Here is a 27,304-nt window from a genome sequence, read left to right on the forward strand (position 1 = left end):
AGTAGAATTCATGGAAATGTCTCGATTAGTTGAGTCATTCAATACAAAGGAAGATGGTTCTGGTTGTTGGTGGCCGGGATTTTTAAACTCATAACATTGATGCATGAGTTTCTCAAGATGCAGTCACAGATCCAGCTGTCTTCAGCTACTTCATCAATGAGATTCTGTCTTTGACATGATCAGAAATGGGGATATTCACCGATGATTGTATAAAGTTCAGCATCATTCACAGCTCTTTGCATACTGAAGCTGTCAGTTTCAATATGCAGCAAGATGTGGACATCAGGCTTAGACTGACAGTTGGCAAGTAACATTCACACCACTCAAGTACCAGGCAGTAAGTATCTCCTACAAGAGAGAATCCAACTATTTCTCCTTGACATTATTGCATTGTCACTGGGGAGAAAAAAACAGGCAGTTACCAATGACCAGCAACAGACTGGGTCAGCCATATAAATGTTGTGGCTACAAATGCAATTCAAAGACTATGCATTCTGCAGCCAATAATTCAGTTGCTAACCTAAATCTAATGCCATCTACAAGGTACGTGATGGACTATTACTGATTTGCCCTGATTATTGCAGCTCCAATAATACTGAAGATGAACAACATCCATGACAAAGCACACCATCTGCCAGTCTAAACATTCACACCTTCCACCACCAGCTGTTTGTGGTAGCAGTGTGTACATTACATGTACACTATATCAACTACTTTTCCTTAAATAGCATCTTCCAAACAGCAGCACCACCTTCGAGTACTCTTCCAAGTCAATTCCATTTTGACTCCTCACTCCCACTGGGTCAGTGCATCCTGGGACATGCACATGTGAGTCATCACACTGATGGGAAAGTGTTTGGATCCAGAGGTAAATGACTAATCATTAATAAAGGATAATGAAGTTGCGTTCTTAAGCTATTCTACCAGCAATTAGAATTTCAGTAATAATAAACTGATAAAATGTGTGTGGTTTCCAGAACAGTATGATGTCGAGCTCTAATGAATAATATCCAAAGTAAATTCCATCATTATAATCACTTGATTAGATTACTCTGCTGGTCAGTTTGCATTAGGCTATATTTCTAAAATATGTAAATTTAACATTCAGTACTTAAACAAGTTAATTACCAAATGTAAGATAATTATATTTCACTGACTATTATTTAAATGAATAATCCAGCAGGGACTGTAAATAATATTGGTGAATCTCACCACCATTGCTTTGTAATGAAGAAAGCTTTTTTAAAAATTAACTTTGATTTGTAGTAATGGTTACTTGTCATTCTCAGTGGCTGCCCCTCCTGTTTGCACCTGCAAAGCTACTGGTCTTCACATGTTCAAATGCAGAATATTTTTACCTCCACATCAATGCCAAACCAATGAATTGAAATGAAATCGGACTTATAGTTTTATTACTATGACTTGAAATTTTAACTCCATCTCTGGCAGAGCTGCATATTTATTTGTGAACTGTGTATATTTGTTAGATACCCTAGGTATATTCATTTCCTATAGCTCTTTAGATTTTCTTGAGGGTTACTTTCTCATCCCCACGATTCCAACTACTATAATTACAAGGTAATAGTCATGTTGTGACAACAGCTTCTGACTTTAATAAAATGGAGATCTGAAACAAACACCGGAATTGCTGGTGAAAGCCAGCTATCTGGCAGCAGCTGTTGGGAGAAAGCAGAGTGAACACTTCGAGTCTGGTGACTCTTGATCAGTTCTCTTACAAAAGCAGAATTAGAATTTATCAATATCCTTGATTATTAACACTCCATTAAACATAAAGTCACAAAAAGGAAAACATCCAGGGACTTGGAGCAATAGAGAGGAAATTAGAGTCCCTAGTGGAGATATTTGTAACATGGACAGCCACGGGTGAAGTTCCCAAAGATTAGAGAGTGGCTAATATTGTGTCATTATTTAAGAAAGACTGTAGGGAAATGCTTGGGAACTACAGGAACTGGTGGGTAAATTGTTCGAGGGATTCCTGAGAGACAGGATCTACAGGCATTTAGAAGCGCAAGGACTCATTTCAGATAGTCAGCATGGTTTTGTGCGTGGGAAATAGTGTCTCATAAATTTGAGGTTTTGTTTTTGAAAGGATGACCAAGAAGTTGGATGAGGACAGTGCGGTCGATGTTGTCTACATGGATTTTAGCAAGGCCTTTGACAAGGTTCCGCATTGTGCATTGTTGTGAAAGACCAGGGTCAAACTAGGGTAGGACATACACAGTTAATGATGGGACCCTGAGGAGTGTTATAGAACAAAGAGATCTATGGGTACAGGTTCATAGCTCCTTCAAAATGTGGTCACAGGTAGATAGGATGGTGAAGGAGGTTTTTGGCATGCTTGCTTTCATCGGTCAGAGCCTTGAGTGTAGGAGTTGGGTTATCTTGTTTCAGCTGTACAATATGCTTGTAAGGCCACATATGTAGTCCTGTGTGCAGTTCTGGTCACCTTACTATAGAATGGATATTATTAAACTGAAAAGAGTACAGAAAGGATTTACTAGAATGCTAACTGAGTGGAAGGTTTGAGTTATAAGAAGAGACTGGATAGGCTGCAACTTCTCTCTCTAGAGCATAGCATACTGAGGGTGACCTTACATAGAACATAGAACAGTACAGCACAGAGCTGGCCCTTCACCCCACGATGTTGTGCCGACCACTGATTCTCATGTATGCACCCTCAAATTTCTGTGACCATATGCATGTCCAGTAGTCTCTTAAATGTCCCCAATGACCTTGCTTCCAGAACTGCTGCTAGCAACGCATTCCATGCTCTCTCAACTGTGTAAAGAACCCGCCTCTGACATCCCCTCTATACTTTCCTCCAACCAGCTTAAAACAATGACCCATCGTGTTAGTCATTTCTGCCCTGGGAAATAGTCTCAGGCTATCAACTCTATCTATGCCTCTCATTATCTTGTATACCTCAATTAGGTCCCCTCTCCTCCTCCTTTTCTCCAATGAGAAAGGTCCGAGCTCAGTCTACCTCTCCTCATAAGATAAGCCCTCCAGTCCAGGCAGCATCCTGGTAAAGCTCCTCTGAACCCTCTCCAAAGCATCCACATCTTTCCTATAATAGGGAGACCAAAACTGGACGCAGTATTCCAAGTGCAGTCTAACCAAAGTTTTTTGAGCTGCAACAAGATCTCACGACTCTTAAACTCAATCCTCCTGTTAATGAAAGCCAAAACACCATATGCTTTTTTAACAATCCTGTCCACTAGGGTGGCCATTTTAAGGGATCTATGTAGCTGCACACCAAGATCCTTCTGGTCCTCCACACTGCCAAGAATCCTATCCTTAATCCTGTACTCAGCTTTCAAATTCGATCTTGTAAAGGTATATAACGTCATGAGAGGCATATATATGATAGATAGCCAACAGCTTGTCCCCTGGTAAGGAAGTCTAAAACTAGAGGGCATAGGTTTGAGGTGAGAACAGAGAAGTACAACAGGATCCAGAGGGGTATTTTTTTCATGCAGAGGGTGATGCCATGCCTTCAGTTTTCATCCCCAGCTGACTTTCCTTTTTAGTTGTCAGTTTCTGAACTTCAAACTCTTTTTTTTCTCTTTTCTGTTTAAGCCCTTTGTTCTTTGTCTTTCTCTTCCGCTATTAACTTTAACTCAAACTATTTCATTTCTGCTGCCCTTTCCTAGTCTCTCACCTCTAACTCAAGCTGTTTCATTTGCAATTGAATTTTTACCGTCTCTCTGATGGTTTCTCTAGTAAGTTTAAATGAGGAGCTACTGCTATAATTATCTCTCCTTTTCTCACAGAAGAAGGCAGCTCCAGTCCCAGCTTGTTTGCTAATTCCTGCAGTTTGATCTTATTCACCTTTTGCAAAACTTCCAAAGTCACCGGATCCACTTCCAGAAAACTTTTGGTGACTGAAGGAGCCATTACCATCCCGAGCTTTGTCTACCCAAACAAACCAACATCTGAAATAAAGACACGAGCACCCACCATTCATTGTTTAAGATCCCGCAAGCTGTTATGGACTAGGCCAGACCACTCAAAACAGTCCTAAGCAGGTGTCCCACACCATAAATTTGCAATTCGTTTTGGTAAGCTTACAGTGAAAGTTACCAGGAGTACATTACCTAGGTTGTCTACCAGGTTTTAACACTGACAAAAATGTATTCATAAAATTATAATATGAAACACGAAGTATAGAATAAAGAACTCCTACAGAACTTAGTTTATCCAAATTAGACTTAATTATGCTGTTCCAAATATGCACAACAATCCAATAACAAACCCCTTAAACGCAGTAAAAATGAAACAAAGGCTTACAGGTCAAATTTAGAAAAGCAGAAGGAGAAAGAGTCCAGCAGCCTGTTTCCACACAGCCCACAGCTGAACTCCCACTAGTTCTGGACTGAACTGCTCAGCTCGAGAGTTGGCCATGCTCCCTTGACTTATACAGGTTACTTCGGACAACAGGAAAGCTTTGGCCTAAAGTCACATTTGTGTACATATAAACAAATAGGACTTTCATCTTTGTACCAAACCCAACCGTTTTGGAGCCCAGAGTGTTTTATGACCTCTCTGAAAAAGGTGAAAGACGCAGTATCGTTGAGAAAAGAACCAGCTTTGTGACTAGATTAATTGTGGATTGTGGGCAGTATGGACAAGTTGGGCTGTAGGGCTTGTTGCCATGCTGTAAACCTCCATGACTCATTAATTTATTCTACATTGCGGTATTGAAATTGGCATAAAGCAGGCATAAGTTGGCAATAGAAGTTTTCAATTTCCAACATACCTGACATATACTTCCAAACCTGAAGAGTTTTCACAGTGAACACACCTTCCAAGACTAGTGAGGTCACAGTTAATATGCTTCCATTGCAAAACTGACCAATTTCAACTAAATAGTTCATACCATTTTCAAAGTATTGCAAAATTAAACTTAACAATTGATAGTGTTCATTGCATGAGCATCCATTTCTTTTCTCGAGATAGTAGTTCCTGTGCATATGCAATCTTTCTCCCCCAATGTGCACCTATAAACCGTTCCATAAAAATAGTGTGGTACCATTGTCTCAATGATGTATACAGTAAAGTGTTGGCATTAGCTGCAAATATTTCCCTGAGTTCCAAGTTACAGTTGGGAAATATAACCAATCTGATCAGATTCTGCTCAACTAATGTGGTTAAGTCCCCTTTGTGTTTTCATGTGATGTCTGTCAAGGCAATAGAATTTTATTTTTCCCAGCACATTTATCAGGTCACTGTGGACCTGGCTTCTTTTTTTTATTTAACTTACCTTTCTAATCAACCTGTTCAGCGATATTATTACACACCTGTGGAGCAGATGGGACTTGAATCTGGGCCTCCTGGACCATTGAATAGAGACATTACCACTGCACCACCTGAGGACCCCTGTCGAGGAAATTACTTCGTCTGAGACTGAGTCTTGTTTCAAGAAGCTTTATTTTTCATGAATTCACGGAGAAGCTGAGACAGTCTGTACTGTCTAACAGCACTCTCCCGAATTGCACAGTCAGCCTATACTTATACAATGATACAAACAACTTTGCTTACATTGTGCACTTTACAATAATTCGAGATATAGATAAACACAGTGCAGCTTTCACCTCGAGCCCAAGCACAGAAAAGCTAACGAGCTCAGAAAGCACCTCCACTCGTGAGCGTATGATATACTGCCTATATTTCGTCAAATTATTAGATTAGATTCCCTACAGTGTGGAAACAGGCCCTTCAGCCCCAACAAGTCAACACCGACCCTCTGAAGAGCAACCCATCCTCCAAAGAGCAGCCCACCCAGACCCATTCCCCTGCATTCACCCCTTGACTAGTCCATCTAACACTATGGGCCATTTGGCATGGTCAATTTACTAACCTACACATCTTCAGATGGTGGGAGGAAACCCATGCAGACACAGGGAGAATGTGCAAACTCCACACAGACAGTTATCCAAGGGGAGAATAGAACCCGGGTCCCTAATGCTGTGAGGCAGCAGTGCTATAATTACACAACCTCAGTCTTTACCTCCAGCAATATTTTCCCACTAAAGTGAGAGGCTGAGAGCCAAGATAACTTTTACCTTGGTCAAATATCCCATCATGCAGCAGTATGCTAAGTTCTTACTATTTCCACAATCCCAATAGGAATTGTTCAAAAAATAGAGGATGGTTTCGATCTGTTGACCTCTGGGTTTTGAGTTCAACGCTGTCACGCAGAGTCATTGGCCAGCGTTCGTCCCCTGGCTTCTTATTCATTTCAGTATTTCATACCATGTGTATGTTGCAAGGCCAGCATATATTGCCAGTCCTTAATTGCTCACAAGAAGGTGGTGGCAAGTGTTTTCCTGGATCACATCCTTCCTTTGTAGTTTAATTTAGCCAAGTGCTTTGCTGGGCCATTTGTGAAGACTGTTAAGGGTCAACTAATACTGGCAATACTTGACAATAAGGAAGATGAAGCAGTCATAAATGAAGCTATTCCAGTGTCAAGTGAAAATGATGCAAGATGAGCACTTGGAAGGAATTTTGCAAAAAAAAAATGATTGTTGGTGCATTACAGAGTCAGTTTGGGACAGGACTGCAAAATCACATACACTAATATTTTAGCAGAAACTGAAGAGCACAGTTTAATGCAGTTATGTTAATGTCATTCTCTGTTTACTGCTTATGACATACTGATCTTTAATATGCTTGTTCCTTACTTTGCTGATCTGCAGAATTTTTTTATTTGTTGAACAGGTTTCTTTTTCTATTTGTTGGCTTTTCTCCTGCTTCCCATTAAATTTTTGACTTTATTCTCTGAAATTTCCTTTTATCTTCCATGGAAGATAACTATTGTTACCTTTTCTCCTAAACTTTTAGGACTCTAATCTGATTGTCATAATTTCTCCCGCCAGACTATAGATCCTTTTACCAAAGTTGCCAAAAAACTAAAGGAGAACGTGGGGAGAATGAAACAAAGACATGGGTCATTATGGTTCCTATGCACAGCAGAGAGATCAAATGTACATGGGAAGAGAACATAGGGGAAAATGGGAATGAAAATGTAAATGGATGACATTTTTTACTCTTGACTTTTCTCAGTGTGCTGAAACTGACTTACTGAAGCATTATTTTTAGACTTTGAAAATTAAGCTAATTGACGGTGTTTTTGAAAAAAAAACTGCAGAAAGCTGCAACACAAAGGGACCTGGGGGTACTTATGCATCAAATACAGGTGCAGCAGGTATTCAGGCAAGTAATAGCCCATATTTCAAAGGGGTTAGAGTATAAGACTGGGAATGTTTTACGCTGCAACTGTGCAAGGTGATGGTAAAACTGGAATAGTGTGGATTGAATATTGCTAGCTCTTTTGTTCCCTTTTAATTAAAGCAAGATTCAGTTTCATTTGAGGCACTTCAGAGAAAGTTTATTAGGATGATCCTCTGGAGGGCTTGTCTTATGAGCAAAGCTGAACAGGGGTTGGGACTCTACGCCCTGGAGTTGAAAAGAAGGAGTGATAATCACATGGAAATAAATAGATTTTTAAGGGGTTTGTCAGCATAAGTGCTGAAAGGATGTTCATGGGAGAGTTCAGGATCAGAGTAAAGAGTTGCAAATTTAAGACTGAGATGGGAAGGAATTTCTTCACTGAGAGTTGAGTGTCACAACCACCCAATTAAACCTGTTGGACTATAATCTGGTGTTGTGTGATTTTTAACTTTGTACACCCCAGTCCAACACCGCCATCTCCAAATCACAACTGACATTATATATTGAAAAAGACCTGGATTGTTTACTTAGTCTCTCATCTTTTAGAATGACCATGTTGGCTTCCATTCTTTCATATGGAAATCCCATATCTTTTTTTAGAGTTACATTTTCAAGTGAACTTTAACAATAGGTAAAAACCAGACACCACCAGGTTATAGTCCAACAGGTTTAATTGGAAGCACACTAGCTTTCGGAGCGATGCTTCTTCATCAGGTGATTGTGGAGGACTCGATCATAACACAGAATTTATAGCAAAAATTTGCAGTGTGATGTAACTGAAATTATACATTGAAAAATTGATTGTCTGTTAAGCCTTTCATCTGTTAGAATACAGTGATAGTTTCACTTCTTTCATGTGTAAATCACAAAACCCTTCTTTTTAAAGTTGCATTCTCGAGTTAGCTGCTAACAATGGTGATAGCTAGACAATATGTTGCAGGTGTTGGCCCCCTGTGTTCTCTGTCTATGACCTGATGTTTAGATTGATTCTAATCTAATAAGCGAGATAACAGTGTTTTACATAAATTCATGCAGTTTTTGAGCTCAGAGTTCTACATGAATGTATGCAGTTTTTGAGCAAAGTGCAATGTAAGTCTGCAATACAAATTCACCACACAAAATATATGTGTGCATATGGGTCTTTGTCTGTCTGTCTGTGTCTGTCTGTCTGCCTGGGGTGGTGTATGTGTGTGTAATGGGTGTGTGTAATGGGTGCAGAGTGTCTTAAGTCTGTGAGGGGGTGCATGTGTGAGCGTGGGAGTGTGTGTGGGTGTCTGTGTGTGCCTGTGTCTGTGTGTGAGAGTGTGTGTGTGTGTGTGTCTGTCTGTGTGTGTGTGTGTGTGTGTGGGTGTGTGTGTGTAGTGCAATGGTGATCACCTGTAATGTGACATGAACCCAAGGTCCCGGTTGAGGCCCTCCCTATGGGTACCGAACTTAGCTGAAAATGTGTTGCTGGTCAAAGCACAGCAGGCCAGGCAGCATCTCAGGAATAGGGAATTCGACGTTTCGAGCATAAGCCCTTCATCTATTCCTGAGAGTTATGCTCGAAACGTCGAATTCCCTATTCCTGAGATTATGCTCGAAACGTCGAATTCCCTATACCTGAGGGCATTCCTGATGAAGGGCTTATGCTCGAAACGTCGAATTCCCTATTCCTGAGATGCTGCCTGGTCTGCTGTGCTTTGACCAGCAACACATTTTCAGCTGTGATCTCCAGCATCTGCAGACCTCATTTTTTACCGAACTTAGCTATCAGCTTCTGCTTAACAATAGGTGCCATGTCACCTCAGATAATGTGTGAGGCTCACACTTATTGTTTAAGTACACTTGAGAATGTAACTTTTAAAAAATAGTTCTGGATTTGCATATGAAAGAACTGAACCAACAGAGTCATTCTAAAAGATGAGACTTAACAAACAATCCAGATCTTTTTCAAATATGTGCTTCCAAATAAACCTGTTGAACTATAACCTAGTTTTGTGTGAGTTTTAACTTTGTACACCCCAGTCCAACGCTGGCACCTCCAAATCATGGCTGAAATGCATAAATAGTCAAATTTACAAAATACTTTGTGGGTGTTCATCTTCACACCCTTTTCACGTGACACTGGTGCAGGCAAGATGTTTGTTCTTAGTGAAATGCTGCTTTTTATCCCAAAATTATGTATTTTCTGTCATAACAGAATTAATTCCATTTAATCTTAATACATTGTCACTGGCACAAAGCATTTGTATGTAGAAGTCCTCCCTCCCTAATACTTGTAAATATGCATTATTAAAAATTCCCAATTCATTTCTGGCCTTGTTTATAATCAGTGCTTCTGTTCATTTGTGAAATATGTGTATTGTTTTTTACTGTTGGCAGCAATCTCTCCACCTCTCTGTATGTCATTACACTATTTGCAGTGTATGACAGAATTTCATCCTTGGTTCCTCTCCAATTCATCTCTTACCATTCCTCAGTTGCATTATTTGGAAGCACAGTTACCCTCTATATATAAATCGGCATGGATCAGAAGGGAAACTGTGGCTCAGTGGTTAACACTGGGTTCAATTCCAGCCTCGGGCGACTGTTTGTGTGGAGTTTTCACATTCTCCCTGTGTCTGCATGGGTTTCCTTTGGGTGCTCCGGTTTCCTCCCACAGTCCAAAGATGTGTGGGTTAGGTGAATTGGCCATGCTAAATTGCCCTAGAATTAGGTGCATTAGTCAGGGGTAAATATGGGGAATGGGTCTGGGTGGGTTACTCTTTGGAGAGTCGGTGTGGACTAATTGGGCCGAAGGGTCTGTTTCCACACTGTAGGGAGTCTAATCTATTAGAGGGGTAAACAAAATCTGGTCAACTAGGTTGTGTTTAAGAAATAGCTTAAAGAAGGCGAGAGAACTGAAAAAGTGGACATTCTTCGGTAAATAGTACCAGAGTGCAGTCCAGACCTGACTGAAGTCATGGTCACAAATCAGGGTGATGGAGGAGACTCCATAGCTGCAGAGGGTAAGGTGTAAGGCCATGGCTTGTTGAAAATTTGAAAATTTTAATTGAAAAAGTGAGATTTCTAACTGGGAATTGAAGTGAACAAGAACAGTCAGCAATTCAATTAGCTGATGTTTTAGATGGTTGAGACTGACAAGCTGGCCAGTAGATGACATTGCAGTAGCCAAGTAAATGTATGGTAAGGTGACCCTTTGCAGATTCTTTCCATTGATTTCGTGGTACTTTAATTCATTTGATGGGTGTTTTGTTTTAGGCCATTTCAAGTTGAAGTAATTAGTCAAGTAGAAATAAGACAATATATTATTTAATACATGATATATACAGTATTTAAGAAACAAGCTTACCATTGTATATAATTGCTATATTTCTGTAACATCAGATGTACAGGTACTTGTGTCAGTCCTTGCTGCATTTCTAAGACGTCTGTCACTTAATATCAAGGTTGATTGCCAGCCTCCATGAATAGTAAACACTGAGGGCCTATGTCAGTCATAAGGTAATCCATCCAGGTTCCTGGCCACAATTGTCCAATCAGTCATCAGATTGGACAGCTTTGAATGTTAGTATGATGCTGCTGCCAGTTGCTTGACTGATTACTTGTGCACAGTGCTTTGTATGGATCAGTGATATCAGGAAACAAATGAATAGCATTGGTGTCAAGAGCAAGTTGAGGAATGATAATTATATTGTTGCTATGACTGACTTTATTTTTGAACCATTGAATTTGTATTTCAGTTTTAGATATTTGATTGTTGTCTGTACTCTGACTTTCAGATCAGTGCACAGTGACGAGGACATATCTCTTCCTTCACAAATTCTGGTTCTTCAATGTTGTATACTATTTTGGCAATTGGGCATTTATTGCAGTAAGTACTTTTTTTACTATGTTTATCTTTGAAATGATTTCGAAGACTTAGGAAACCTTACATCATCACAAAGCACTGGGCTTGTATCACACATACCCAACTTTGCAGCTTTGACCAACAGGTATTTACCATGTTCTTTTACTATTGTTCGAGGCAGGAACTTATATTTTCTGCAGGAAGTCACTGTAACTCCAGTGGAACAAGATGGGGAAGAAGACAGAACCCAAGTTACTAGCTCTTCACTTGACCCCAAGATTTCCTGTCAGAATTCATGAGGCCTCAAATCCAAAGACATCAGGCTGGTGTCTTGCCTCCCATGGCCAGGGTCAAGGATGTCTCTGGGAGGGTGTAGAATATTCTGAAAGGGTGAGTGACCAACAGGAGGACTTTGTACATGTTAGTATCAGTGACATAGTTAGGGAAAAGGATAAAGTTCTGCAAAGAGATGTAGGAAAATCGGCAAGAAGTTAAAAAGTAGGTCCGTGAGGATAGTAATACCTCACGGTATTACTACAACCAGTGCCACGTGCCAATGAGTGTAGAAATAGGAGGATAGAGCAGATGGATGCATGGCTGAGGAGTTAGTGCATGGGATAAGGATTCACACTTTTGGACAGTTGGGATCTCTTTGGGGTAGAAATGACCTCTATAAGAGAGCTGGGTTCCATCTGTATTGTAAGAGGACCGTTCTCCTTGTGGGAAGATTTGCTAGTTTTGAATATTTGACTTGGATATCATAACTATTATAGAAATGTGGCAGCTTAATGTTCCAGCATATAGATGCTATAGGAGGGTTAAAAAGAGAGCCAAGAAAGGGGAGACAGAGTGGCATTTTTGCTTAAGGATAACATTACAACTGTACTTAGGGAAGATATTCCTAGGAGATTATCCATTGAAGTTATTTGGGTGGAACTGAGAAATAAGAAAGGGATGGTCATCTTGTTGAGATTGTAATATAAAACCCCCAATAGTCAGCAGGAAATTGACAAGCCAAAAAATAAGGAGATCTCCGATATCTGTAAGAATGAGTTGTCATGGTAGGGGATTTTAACTTTGTAATCGTAGACTGTGACAGTCATAGTATTAAGGGCTTGATGGGGAGGAATTTGTTAAGCATGAACAAGAGAAATTTCTTACTCAGTGTCGATGTACCTATTAGAGAAGGAGCAATAATTGACCTTTCGTTGGGAAACAAGGCAGGGTAAGTGATTGAGATGTTAGTGGGGGAGCACTTTGGAGCAAGTAATCATAATTCGGTTAGTTTTAAAATAGTTATGGAAAAGATAGAACTGATCAAAAAGTAAGGCCAATTTTGATTATATTAGACAGGAACTTTCAAAAGGTGATAGGGAAAGATTATGCACAGGTAAATGGTTGGTTGGGAAATGGGGAGGGGCTTTAAAAATGAGATAATGAGAGTTCAGAGACCATATGTTCCTGTTAGTGTGAACAGCATGACGGGTAGGTATAGGGAATGCTAGATGACTGGAGAAATTGAGGTTTTGGTCAAGAAAAAGAAGGAAGCATATGTCAGGTATAGACAGCTGGGATTCGGTGAATCCCTGGAGGAGTATAAGGACAATAAGAGTGTACTTAAAACAGAAATTAAGAGGGCAAAAAGGGGACATGAGATAGCTTTGGCAAATGGAGTTAAAATGAATCCAAAGAGATTCTACAAATAAATTAAAGGCAAAAAAAAATGAGGGAGAGAATAGGGCCCCTTGAAGATCAGCATAGTACCATGTGTGGAACCATAGGAGATGGGTGAGATGAATATTTTGCATCAGTATTTACTGTGTAGAATGACATGGAAGCTAGGGGACTTGGGGAAATAAATAGTAATATTTTGAAAATAGTTCATATTACAGAAAAGGTGGTGCTGGATCACCGAGACCTGATCAGATTTTTCCCAGAACTTTGTGGGAAGCTAGGGAAGAGATTGCTTGGTCCCTTGCGAAGGTATTTGCACCATCGTCAGCTACAGGTGAGGTGCTGGAAGACTGGAGGTTGGCATTGTGGTGCCACCATTTGGATTGGAGGTGCATAGTTCCTTGAAAGTGAGTCACAGATCAACAGGGTGGGAAAGGTGGCATTTGACAAGCTTGCCTTCATTGTTCAATGTATTGAATATTGTTGGGAGGTCATGTTGCAGCTGTACAGGACATTGGTGAGGCCATTTTCAGCATACTGTGTATAGTTCTGGTTGTCTTTCTATAGAAAGAATGTTAAACTTGAAAGGGTTTGGAAAAGATTTACAAAGATATTGCCGAGACTGGAGGGAGAGGCTGAATAGGCGGAGCTTTTTCCCTGGAACGTCAGATGCTGAGGGGTTGCCTTGTAAAGCTTATAAAATCATGAGGAGCATGGAGAAGGTGTGGCAGAGTTAAAAACCAGAGAGCATAAGTTTAAGGTGAGAGGGGAAGGATTTGTAAATGACCTGAGAGGTAATTTTTTCATGCAGAAGGTGATGCATGTGTGGAATAAGCTACCAGTGGAAGTGTGGATGGTGGGTCCAATTACAACATATAACAGGCATCTGGATAGGTATATGAAAAGGAAGGATTTAGAAGAATATGGGTCAAATGCTGCAAATGGGGCCAGGTCAGATTGGGATGTCTGGTTGGCCCAGATGGGTTGGACAAAAGGGTCGGTTTCTGTGCTGCATGACTCTATGACTGCCATTTTATGGGCACGTACATAGAAATGTGACACAAATGGTTGCATTTTTATCGAATGTCTAGTGAAAATTGACAGAGAGACCCTTTCTGTTTAAGGGCTGCTGCCAACAGCACGCAACAATCAATTCATTAGCAGCAGATCCAAGAGGGAAAAGATTCCCTTAAATGCTGATTTATATCAGCAAATGGTGATTTTGTAGGCCAGACTTTCAACCTGTTGCATGACTTAGATTTTAATCACTTTATTTTCTGTATACATAATGGAAATAAACAAACCAATAATTTGGCAGTTTAATTCGTGGGAAAAGAATGCAACTTAGAGAGAATTTAGTCACAACATTACTGTAGTCAACAACATGCTATGACAGTTTGGACTTAAATATAACGTATAGAGGGAGCTGACTGCTGTGCCTGATAGCAGGTGCTTGATGTAATCTCAACTTGCTTGTTTTCTGTGGACCAACTTGGCACTGACCTCTTGACCTGTCCTACCTGTCGATCTTCCTTCCCACCTATCTGCTCCATCCTCCCCACTGACTATCATGATTACCCCCCCACCTGCATCCATCTATTGCCCTACCACCTACCTTACCTCTCAGCCCCACCCCCCGTACCCCTATTTATCTCTCATCCCCCTTCACCCCTCCACATTCCTGGTAAAGGGCTTATTCCCAAAACATTAACTTTCCTGCTTCTCAGATACTACCTGACCTGCTGTGCTTTTCCTGCACCATTTTTTTTGACTGTTCTCTATCTTTTTGTTAATATTGTAACTATTCAGATGTCACTTTTTACATTTTCTATTTGTACTTTTCGTTAATGGTACTATTTTATATCCACAGGTCTTCCTAATTGGGCTAATTGTCTCCTGTTGCAAAGGGAAGCGTTCAGTCATCGAGGGGGAGGTAGATGATGATGATTCTGATTTAAGTGATGATGATCTCATGGAGAGATATCATATTTAAATCAATGCTGTGTTCCTCAGCTTGAGTTTCTGGGCCACATGGGGGATGAAAAGAAACTCTGTTCTGTTTATCAATGAAGTATTTAAACCAACTTAGAAAATGGGTTGTATTTGTTCCTCTTTGGAGTGCAGACTTTGAAGAAGAGGTACGGGGGATATGTGAAGTTATAGAATGAAAAACGTTGAATCCAAGTAATATTGTATTAAATTCAGCCATTTTGCTGACAGCTGTTTTTTTCTTAAATACATTCAAAGGGGCTGCTAATTTTCTAGATGGTTTTAAAAGGAACAGGTTAATTTGCAGATGACTGCATGTGATTTTTGAAATTACATTCAATAAGTATTTTTGCCTCTTAACATTAAACTGATGTCTTAAAAAACATGCACATTTTGGTTTTATGATTGCACACAGAACTAAGTGGTACATCATATCTGTAAACAAACATTGTTTTTTGTTTTTTTTTAATTAGTAATCACTGAATGCCAAGTCTAATTGTGCAGTTTAAAATAATAATTTACTGTTACCTGGAAGTTACTTTTATAATAAAAATAGCTACAAAAAAATGGCTGAGATCTTCATATTTTTCTTCAAGAACAAAATATGAAAGCTTACTGGTAAACCAGAGGTTTTGGACTAACAGTGCAGAGTCATGACTTCAAGCCCAACCCTGACGGCTAAGGAAATTAAATTCAATTAATGAAATAAAATCTGAAAATAAAAGCTGGTATCAATGATGAGATAATGATGACTGTAAAACTAATAAATTGTACTGAAAATCCATCTAGTTCATCCATGTCCTGCCTAAAGGGTGACTCTTGAGTAATGTCTGACACAGGCTAGCAAATCAGAAGTATATTTAAGAAGGTAGTTCATTACTTCACGTCCTCCTTTAGCTTTAAAATGGTTGGTGTCCTCTCAGCACACTCTCCGTATTGGCTATTCATCACTCACCAAAGCTTTTTTCGATAATGTTTTCCAAACTCTCAACCTCTACCAACTAGGACAAGCGCAGCAGACATATGGGTACAGCATCATCTGCAAGTTCTCAGGGCCACACACCATCTTGACTTGGAGCTATAATTAGCATTTCCTACACTGTCATGGGGTCAAAATCATGGAAATGCCTTTCCTAACAGCATTGTGGGTGAACCACAAATGGATTTCAGTGGTTCACAAAGTCAGCTAATCATCATTTTTTCCAGCGTCGTTGGAGATGGGTGACAAATACTGGGCCAGCCAGTGATGTCCGCATTCCATCAAGAAATGAAAGAATGCCAGAAGACCATCTGGGTCTCAAGGGCAGCACTGCAGTCCCACATCTATTCAGTTCTTGCTTTTTTTATTAGATTATATGTTAAGAATATGGAGGTCATACTATGCTTCAGAAACAAGGGATTTTACAGTGATTTTTCATATTTCTCCTTGTCCATTTCAAACCAGCTAAAAGTGTCATTGAGGTGGAAAGGTCTTGAGGTCAGAAAATATTAATCTTGGCACTGATCTCTGTCAAACAACTAAAACAACAATTAATGTTAGTATGTAATGCGGACCTGCATTACAATTAACCCAATGTTCAACATTGCAACATATGATCTCAACCGTAACCATCCACAGTTGATAACATACATTGAAATACGAAGATACGTCAGCCCAAGAGGTCAGTGTAAGGCAATGCTGTCATTCTGCTCTTTATAATACTTCAGAAGGGCAGTTCAATAAACAAGTTGCTTATTATTTGTATAGTAAGCCATGTTTTACTTCTTCAGTAAATATAGTCAACGGGATTTGTGAAGCAGCTGCTAAATGTCACTGCACTATGCAATGTTGTTGCAAATATCGCTGTGGTGTTATTGAAATTTAAAAATATTGTAGCTTCCACCTCAAAACAAAACATACACCTGGACGCTGTTTGATGCAACTAATGTTTCACAGAAGGTTCTATTCATTCTATTTTAGTTGAGTCTAGTGAGGTAAATGAAAATGTTGCCATATGACTGTAGTTCAAAATGACTAATCTCTAGCCACTTTTTAATTAAAAAGCCAGATTCCATATTTATTTCTGAATCTGTGCCAATGCTGCAGGCAGGGAGTTGTTGGGAGTATGGCGAATGGGAGGCGGGCAAGAGTGGCATTGGACGAATCAAGTTCTGAGCCACAACTTCCATATAAGACCATAAGACATAGGAGTGGAAGTAAGGCCATTCAGCCCATCGAGTCCACTTCGCCATTCAATCATGGCTGATGGGCATTTCAACTCCACTTACCAGCGTTCTCCCCATAGCCCTTAATTCCTCGAGACAACAAGAATCTATCAATCTTGGCCTTGAAGATATTTAGCGTCCCGGCCTCCACTGCACTCCGTGGCAATGAATTCCACAGGCCCACCACCCTCTGACTGAAGAAATGTCTCCGCATTTCTGTTCTGAACTGACCCCCTCTAATTCTAAGGCTGTGTCCACGGGTCCTAGTCTCCTCACCTAATGGAAACAATTTCTAGCGTCCACCCTTTCCAAGCCATGTATTATCTTGTACATCTCTATTAAGTCTCCCCTTAATCTTCTAAACTCCAATGAATACAATCCCAGGATCCTCAGCCGTTCCTCATATGTTAGACCTGCCATTCCAGGGATCATCCGTGTGAATCTCCGCTGGACTCGTTCCAGTGCCAGTATGTCCTTCCTGAGGTGTGGGGACCAAAACTGGACACAGTACTCCAAATGGGGCCTAACCAGAGCTTTATAAAGTCTCAGTAGCACATCTCTGCTTTTATATTCCAACCCTCTTGAGATAAGAGACAACATTGCATTCGCTTTCTTAATCACGGACTCAACCTGCATGTTTACCTTTAGAGAATCCTCGACTAGCACTCCCAGATCCCTTTGTACTTTGGCTTTACCTATTTTCTCACCATTTAGAAAGTAGTCTATGCTTTTATTCTTTTTGCCAAAGTGCAAGACCTCGCACTTGCTCATGTTAAATTCCATCAGCCATTTCCTGGACCACTCTCCCAACCTGTCTAGATCATTTATAAATCCTTGTATTGCTTCACTGTATTTTCTTAAAATTAATAAATTTTGTACCCTTCTGCTTTTAGCTGACTGCATTTCTGCCTTCTCCACTGTCAGTGGTAGAATTTTCAGCTACAGTGTTGCTACTTTCTTGGAGTTCTCTTCGTAAATACCTTTACATTGCTGTAACTGTCCACTATTCCTCAAAACCTAGCAATGAAAGTCACAGGCCTTGAACCAAATTCAGGGACATTACTAAAACATAGATGGATACTAAAATAAAATAGATTAAAAATAAATAAGACCACAGTGCAACAAATCAGTAGGTTCACTTCTGTCACTTCTAAAATGTACAAGATCTCTGTGCTGCACTCTGGCCTGTTGTGCACCCCCAATTTTCTTCATTCCACCATTAAGAGTCTGCCTTCAGCTACTGAGACTGAAAGGAACAGGCATAGACTGCTCATCTCTCATCCATTCAGTGAGCTCAAGGTTTACTTGTCTCTGAAATGCATCTAGGTCTACAACTGTTTATTAACTCGTGCACATTGCTTTTTCTGGGGGAAAGATCTACATATTTATTAACCTTTGTGCATTGTAATATTTCCTCATCTCTTTTTCAAAAGGCCGAGCAATTTTAAAATGATGCCCTCTGGTGCTCAACTCTAACATCAGAAGAAATATTGTCTGCATCATATCAATGCCTTTCAAAGTCCTTAGACTTCCATGTTCCAGGGATTACAGTCCTATTTTGTGTCATCCCTTTTTATGCTTGATACTCTGGTAATATTTTTGTGAATCTGCTCTGCATTTCTTCCAAACTAACACATCCTTTCTAAGATTAAGTGCCCAGTATTGCTCGCTGATTCGATTTGATTTACCATTGTCACATGTATTGAACACAGTAAAAAGTTTTGTTTTGCAAGCAATAACATACAAGGAGTATCAGATCGGAGGGTTTTTAGACAGAGAGAGGCATATAGGGTTATGGCTCCACAGGACATGCACAAAAGCAAGATCAACATTAGATTTGAAATTAAAGAGGTCCATTCAGCAGGATAATAATAGCAGGGATGAAGCTATTCTTGAATCTGTTGGTACGTGTGTTCAAGTTTCTATATCTTCTGCCTGATAGAAGAGGTTGGAAGAGAGTGTTGCCAAGGTGGGAGGTGTCTTTGATGATATTCGAACATAGAACCATACAGCACAGTATGGGCCTTTCAGTCCACGATATTTTGTCGAGCATTTATATTAATCTAAGATCAAACCTAACCTATACACTCCTCAATTTACTGCCATCCATGTGCTTGGCCAGCAGTCACTTAAATGTCTGTAATGTCTGTGACTCTACTACTATCACTGGCAGTGCATTCCACACACTCACCACGATACCTTCCTCTAATCATCTTAAAATTATGACCCGTCATGGCAGTCATTTCTGCCCTCTGACTATATCTACTATCTACTCTTCGCATTATCTTATACACCTTTAGCAAGTCACCTCTCTTCCTTCTCTCCAATGTGAAAAGCCCTAGCTCGCTCAACCTCTCAACATAAGACAGGCCCTCAATCCAGGCAGCATCCTGGTAAATCTCCTCTGCACCCTCTCTGTCTACATCCTTCCTATCATGAGGTGACTAGAACTGGACACAATATTCCAAGTGTGGTCTAACCAGGATTTTATAGCTGCAGCAAAACCTCGTGGTTGTTAAACTCAATCCCCCTGTTAATAAAAGCCAAAACACCATATGCCTTCTTAGCAACCCTATCAACTTGGATGGTGACTTTGAGGGATCTATGTATGTGGACCCCAAGATCCCGCTGTTCCTTCACACTGCCAAGAATCCTGTCTTTAACTCTGTATTCAACATTCAAATTTGATCTTCGAAAATGAATCACTTTGCATTTATCCTGGTTAAACTCTGTCTGCCTCTTTTCAGCCCAGCTCTGTATCCTGTCAACGTCTTGTTGTAGCTGAAAATGTGTTGCTGGTTAAAGCGCAGCAGGGCAGGCAGCATCCAAGGAACAGAAAATTCGACGTTTCGGGCATAAGCCCTTCATCAGGAGCTGCCTGACCTGCTGCGCTTTAGCCAGCAACACATTTTCAGCTCTGATCTCCAGCATCTGCAGACCTCACTTTTTACTCAACGTCTTGTTGTATCCTGCAACAGCCCTCAATACTATCTGAAGCACCACCAACTTTTGTGTCATCAGCAAACTTACTAACCCATCCTTCGATTTCTTCATCCAAGTCATCTATAAAAACTACAAAGAGCAGAGGCACAAAAACAGATCTCTATGGAACATCATTGGTCACTGCCCTCCAGGTGGAATACTTTCTATTCACTACCACTCACTGTCTTCTTTCGGCCAGCCAATTCTGTATCCAGTCACCCAAATTTCCCTGTAACCCATACCTCCTAACTTTCTGAATGAGCCTACCGTGGAGAACCTTATCAAATGCCTTACTGAAATCCATATACACCACATCGACTGCTCGACCTTCGTCAACTTGTCTCGTCACATCCTCAAAGAACTCAGTAAGACTTGTGAGGCATGACCTGCCCCTCACAAAACCATGCTAGCTATCTTTAATCAAACTATGTTTTTCCAAATAGTCAGAAATCCTATCTCTCAGAATCCTTTCCAGTACCTTGCTTACCACAGTCGTAAGACTGACTGTAATTCCCAGGGATTTTCCTATTCCCTTTCTTGAGCAGAGGAACAACACTCACCACCTTCCAATAATCCAGTACTACTCACGTGGAGAATGAGGATGCAAAGGTCATCACCAGAGGTGCAGGAATCTTGGATATATCTGTTCTGGCCTGGGGACTTATCTAACTTGATGCTTCCCAGAATATCCAGCTCTTCCACTTTCTTAATATCAATCTGTTCAAGCCTATTAACCTAGTCCACGGTGTTTTCACTATAAACAAGGTCCCTCTCTCTAGTGAATAACGAAGTAAAAAACTCATTTAGGGCATCCCCAACCTCTTCAGACTCCAGGCACAAGTTCCCTCCATTCTCTTATTCCTCATGTATTAGCGAGTTTCGAGAAAATTTGTACATCCTCACGTATGTATAGAACGCTTTTAGGTTTTCCCTAACCCTTACTGCCAAGGCTGTTCCGTTAGCCCCCCCTTAGCTTTCCTCAGTCAATTTTTAAGTTCTTTCCTAATTACCCTGTAATCCTCTAAAGCGATGCCAGATACTTGCCTCCTCAACCTTAAATAAGCTTCCTTCTTCCTCTTGACGAGAAGCTCTTCTTGTCATCCCAAGGCTCTTTCACCTTACCATTCCTTGCCTGCCTCAGTGGGACAAAGTTATCCAACATTCACAATAAGTGCTCCTTAAACAGTCTCCACATTTCTGTTGTGTATTTCCTGTAGAACAATTGTTCCCAATTTATACTCCATAGCCCCTGTCTAATAGCAGTATAATTTCCCACCACCAATTAAATACCTTCCCATATTGTTGATCCTATCCCTCTCTGGTAAAAGTGAGGCAGTTGTGGTCACTGCCAAAATGCTCTCCCACCGAGAGATCCAACACCTGGCCTGGCTCATTGTCTAGCACCAAATCCAATATGGCATTCCCCCCTAGTTGGCCTATCTACATGTTGAGTCAGGCATCCTTCCTGGACACACCTGACAAAATTGGCTTCATCCAAAAAATCTGCACTAAGGAGATTCCAATCAGTGTTGGGGAAGTTGAAGTCACCCATAACAACAACTCTACTACATCTACACCTTTCCAAGGTCTGCCCTCCAATCTGTTCTTACATCTCTCTGCTGCTTTGGCGGGGGGGGGGGAAGGGGGGTCTGTAGAAAATACCCAGTAAAGTGACTGCTCCTTTCCTGTTCCTGACTTCCACCCATACTGACTCAATAGACAAACCCTCCTCAACAACCTCCTTTTCTGCAGCTGCGATGCACTCTAATTAACAATGCTACTTCCCATCCTGTTTTGCCCTCCTCCCTGTTCTTTCTAAGAGATCTGAACCCTTGAACATCCAGCAACCATTTCTGCCCCTGAAATATCCATGTCTCCATTATGCCCACAACATTGTAGTTCCAAGTACTGGTCCATGCTCACTAAGTTCATCACTCTTATTCCTGATACTCCTTGCATTGAAGCAGGCACACTTTAAATCATCCGTTTGCCCTATCAACTGTGTATTCTTCCTGACATACTCGGCATTCTATTTCTGCCCGTTAATAACTACCCTCTCCTCTGATCTATAGCTCTGGTTCCCATCCCCCTGCCAAACTGGTTTAAACCCTCCCGAGGTTCTCTAGCAAATCTCCCATCCAGGACATTGGTTTCCCTCCAGATGAAGTGCAACCCGTCCTTCATGTACAGGTCCCATCTTCCCCAGAAGGTACCCCAATGATCTACATATCTGAAGCCTGCACCAGCCCTGTAACCACATGCTTAGTTGCAGCCGCTCGCCGTTCCTTGCCTCACTGGCACATGACACTGGTAGTAATCCTGAGATTACTACTCTGCTCTTCCTGCTTTTTAGCTTTCAACCTAACTCCCTGAAATCACTTTTTAGATCTTCATCCCTTTACCTAGCTATGTTATTGGTGCCAATGTGCACCACAACTTCTGGCTGCTCGTCTTTCCCCTTCTGAATCTTGTAGACTCATGCAGAGACATCCTGGACCCTGGAATTTGGGAGGCAATATATCTTCCCAGAGTCAATTCGTGACTACACAATTTCCTGGCTGCTGCTCGAACTATTGAGTCTCCTACCACTAGTGCTTTTGTATTCTCCTCTTGCCTTCTGAGCCACAGAGCCAGGCTCAATGCCAGGGACCTTTCTGCAGCAATGAGAAGTATAGTTGGAGTCCATGGACAAAAGGTTAGTTTTCCTGGTGGTCAGAGTTGTGTACATAGCTTTCTATAGTGTCTTCCGGTCTCGGGCAGAGCAGGTGCTGTATTGTGATGCACCCAGGTGGAATGCTTTCCAAGGTACATCTGTAAAAATTGGTGAAGGTTCTTATGGACATGCCGAATTTCCTAAGCTTCTTGAGGAAGAGGAGGTCTGGTTGTGCCTTCTTGACCATTGCATCTACCTGGAAGTTCCAGGACAGATTGAGAGTTATCTTCACTCCTAGGAACTTGATACTTTCAACCCTCTCCACCTCAGCTCCGTTGATGTCGATTGGGGTATGTCCTCCTCCTTTCTTCCTGAGGTCAATGATCAGATCTTTCATTTTGCTGATATTGAGAGAGAGATTGTTATCATTGCACCACTGCGCCAAGCCCTCTATCCTCTTGTATTCTGACTCCTTGTTTGATATCTTGCCTATGAGGGTGGTGTCATCAGTGAACTTGTAGATGGCATTCATACGAAATTTGTTCACACCGTCATGAGTGTACAGGAAGTGTAGAGGGCACTGGTGTTGAGGATTATCATGGAAGATGTGCTGCTGTCTGTCTTCACTGGTTTCTGAGTCAGAAAGCTGAGGATTCAGTTGCAGAGGGTGGAGCCAAGACCTAGGTCTCGGAGTTTTGAGATTAGTTTGGTTGGGATTATAGTGTTGAAGGACAGAGCTGTAGTCGATAAGTAGGGGCCTGACATAGCTATCCTTATGCTCAAGGAATGAGTGTCATGCCAAGGAAATGGTATTTGCTGTGAACCTCTTTCACTGGTTGGCAAATTGCAAGAGATCATGGAAGACTGGGAGGCTACAGTTGATGTGGACCTTGACTCATCACTCAAAGTACTTCATGATTGGTACTGGGATAATGGTAGTCTTCTTGAAGCAGGTGGGGACTTCACACTGCAGCAAGGAGATGTTAAAGATGTCATTGAATACTTCCACCAGGATCTGAGTGCATGGCTGGGAACTGCATCTAAGCCAGTCGCTTTCCTCGGGTTTACTCTCAAAGGCTGATCTGATATCTGCAGGTGGTGACTGAGAGAGCAGGTGCATCTGGGGCTGTCAGGGCACATCACACAGCGCCACTGGCATTCTGCTCAAACTGACCATAAAAAGCATTGAGCGTTTTTGTCTACTATTTTATTCTGCTTCATGTTATGTCATGTAGGCCTTGCTACTGGCAATGGGTTCTGCTTGGTTAGTTTGGGCCTCTAATTTGGTCCTGTACTGCCTCTTGCATTTCTGATGGCCTTGTGGAGGTCATATCTGAATTTCCTGTCAAGGTCTAGGTCATCTGGTTTAAATGCCACTCTACTGGTATTCAGTGGCAGTGGATTTCCCAGTTCATTCAAAATTTCTGGTTGGGGAACACTACTCCAGGAGTTAATTAACCAGAGTTTTGTATAACTGTGGCATAACTTCTCTTTAAATTCCAGCTCTCCAGTCATAGATGCTTACATTTCATGTGCAGGTTTGTTTATTTTTCTGTACTTGATTGCTAGTGACATCCCCAATTGTCTGAATCCCTACTGTTCTTAGCTTTTCTTTTTTTTAATACTCAAATCTGTTCTTTATCAATCTCAACTGGATTACTGCATGGAAATCCATTTGCTAGAGTTTTGCCTACTTACGTCCCATGTTGTGGAATTTTCACCCTGAAACCACCATATTCCTCTCCTAAATCTCTTCATCCCTCCTCTCAGCCACTATCCTCCTTCAAGACATTCTTTATAACTTATCTCACTTGCCCCATATTTCTTCTGTAACTTATTTCAAATTCTATCTACTTGCAAGCATGTGAGATGCCTTGAAATATTTTACAACGTCGAAAGTAGCTATATAAATTTGGGTTATTTCTGTATTATTCCACTTCAGTTACCTTTGCAACTCTTTAACACATTTGAATTCAAAAATGTTTTGAGCCGTGGAGCTTATTTTTTGAGGTGAAAAGCGGAGTTTGAGGACAAAGCATTCCTCTTTTGAGTCTTTTTTTAACAGATTGTGTTGTTACCCAAAGCACTGACTACTCAACCAGTCTGTAGTTGCAAATCCCAAAACTAAACAAAATTTCCTGAACAATTCTGAGTGCACTAATAACTAGACTGAGGACCAATTTAAGAGAATCAATCAACTAGTAGTGTCGTTTATTTACACTCTTGTGAAGCAACAGATGTTTATACAAAAGTGCACATTCCATACATTTTGTAAAAAATTTTTAGAAGTTACTTAAACATGGGATATAGTTCTCATGGCATGTCTTGGCAATCAGATTTAACTTACTAACCAGTCACCCTTACTCGCCCTTTTCTCCTGTATTAGAATTGTGAATATTTGAAATGGGACACTTCTACATTTAACTTAATCAGTGCAAGACGAAAGACTTTGGCAGCATTTCCTTTTTTGAAGCAATAATCAATTTGTTTACAACTTTCTCCGTTTAGACTCACCAAACACAGTTTCCGTGAACTACATTGCCAAACCCAAGAAATTAATAGTCTGTTTACAGTTTTAAGTAATAACACTTGAGATTTGATCATGAAAACTATTGTGCCATCTATCATCCCTCTCCATAAGAAATGTTCTCACTCACATTGGCTGCACTATTTTATTCATTCATGTGATGTGGACATTACCAATTAGGCCAGCATTTATAGTTCGCCCTGAAATGCCCAGAGGACAACTAAGGATGAATTATATTGGTGTGAGTGGGATGTCACATGTCGACCAGACCAGGTAAGGATAACAATTTCCTAAAGAAAGATGTTAGTGAATCATTTGGGTTTTCACAATAATTGACATGACCACCTTTAGGTTTGATTTTTTTCCCCACACTTTTGATTTGAATTAACAATCTGCTTGAGTAGGATTCGATCCCAAGTTTTAACATGGTCTCCACATTACTAGTTCAGTGATATTACACTGTACTTGGCCTGGTTAGCATCATTTCAAACTTGTGGATTCAAACTCTTGTCAGAGACTGAAATCACCTAACATCAGAATCCATTGCAGTTCTGAAGTGCTGTATCCTGTGGATGAGATGGTATGTAAGGATGTTAGTTCCCCATTATCTCCGGTGCTTGTGATAGAGATTGAATCCTCCAGTAACCCAACTCAAAAAAAAAGCCTTTTCTTGTGTTCTGGCCAGCATCTGTTGTTCAATCAATGCCAAAAACCTTAATTAGCTGAGCTTTTATTCCAGGTGATTTGCAACATTCCTAGGGTAAATACTGCATTGCACTGGATGGCACAGATAGGTCATTTGTCCTAATTCGTTCCTGCTGTTTATGCTCCATTCGAGCTATGTTTCCATCTTTTATCATCTAAATCTATAATTGTAACATACCATCCCCTTCTCCCTGAAATGTTTGTCTTGTTTTCCCTCAAACGCATCCATGCAATTTGCTTCAGCCACACACTGTGTGCCAAATTCTTATCAGTCTCTTAGTGAAGATATTTCTTCTGATTTCACTATTGGATTTCATACATACTGTCTTATGTGGGTGGCTTCCAGTTGCCCTCTTCCCCACAAGCTCATCTTAAAAACATTACACAACAGTTGCAAAGTTCATAGTGATTTGATAAGTGAAGCTTCTTTTGAGAAGCTGCTAAATATCATCAACCTTGAGGAATTTGTCATGAAGTATTTATGAAATTGGTTAATTTCAAATTGCAAATCTAGAGTGGTATTATTCTAGCTTATCCACTACAACTCAGTGAAGAATGGAGCAGACATCTTCCAAGTGCTTAAACAGACTTTTATTTTATGTTTTTTCTGCTTTAGCAGAAGAATGATTGCATCATTTAATGTATTCTGTATATGCATTTATATGTGGTGTGATTTGGTTTATACTGAGCAACAATTGCTTCTATAAATTATTTAGTCAGTAGAAGAAAACAAGATTTTGAAAAGCTGCTCCATACAGGTTGGTTGATAGAATAAGAACGAATATACAATCATTAAACTGAAGAAAGCCACCAATCTGAAGAAGAAGACTCAGAAGTATGCTGAATAGAAAAGTGGTTCATCAAATATCCCTTCACACAGGTTTGAGCTTTACAGTTTCCACCCACTGGAGTCATAATTGCAGATTACACCGTTTAGAAAATGCAAATTCTGATTTGCATTGCAGTGAAATGCTCTTGTAGAGTCCAAGGTTGTGATTTTGAGGAAAAAGGTTGAAATTATATATGGGAGATAGTGAGGAAAGCAATCAGTCTGAGACTGGTACAGTTGAGAACAGAAGAGAGTCAAACAGTCAGGGCAGGCAGGGACAAGATGGGACTAATAAATTAAGCTACATTTATTTCAATGCAAGGGGCCTAACAGGGAAGGCAGATGAACTCAGGGCATGGTTAGGGACATAGGACTAGGATATCATTGCAATTACAGAAACATGGCTCAGGATGGGCAGGACTGGCAGCTTAATGTTCCAGGATACAAATGCTACAGGAAGGATAGAAAGGGAGGCAAGAGAGGAGGGAGATGGCATTTTTGATAAGGGATAGCATTACAGCTGTGCTGAGGGAGGATATTCCCGAAAATACATCCAGGGAAGTTATTTGGGTGGAACTGAGAAATAAGAAAGGGATGATATCCTTATTGTGATTGTATTATAGGCCCCTGAATAATCAGAGGGAAATTGAA

General features: G+C 40.6%; 1 protein-coding gene across 2 annotated transcripts in view; it reads left to right on the top strand.

The window, feature by feature from the left end:
• lmbrd1 (LMBR1 domain containing 1) overlaps window positions 1-15,293 on the top strand; it is a 282,689-nt gene extending 267,396 nt beyond the window's left edge. For both annotated transcript variants that reach the window (XM_060821284.1, XM_060821285.1), the window contains 2 exons: window positions 11,022-11,113; window positions 14,634-15,293. In XM_060821284.1, the coding sequence (XP_060677267.1) occupies window positions 11,022-11,113; window positions 14,634-14,756 (215 nt within the window). In that variant the 3' untranslated portion in view covers window positions 14,757-15,293. The remainder of the gene's footprint in view (window positions 1-11,021; window positions 11,114-14,633) is intronic.
• Window positions 15,294-27,304: the final 12,011 nt, after the last annotated feature.

The sequence above is a fragment of the Hemiscyllium ocellatum genome, chromosome 3 (genome assembly GCF_020745735.1).
Source record: "Hemiscyllium ocellatum isolate sHemOce1 chromosome 3, sHemOce1.pat.X.cur, whole genome shotgun sequence".
Classification (NCBI taxonomy): domain Eukaryota; kingdom Metazoa; phylum Chordata; class Chondrichthyes; order Orectolobiformes; family Hemiscylliidae; genus Hemiscyllium; species Hemiscyllium ocellatum.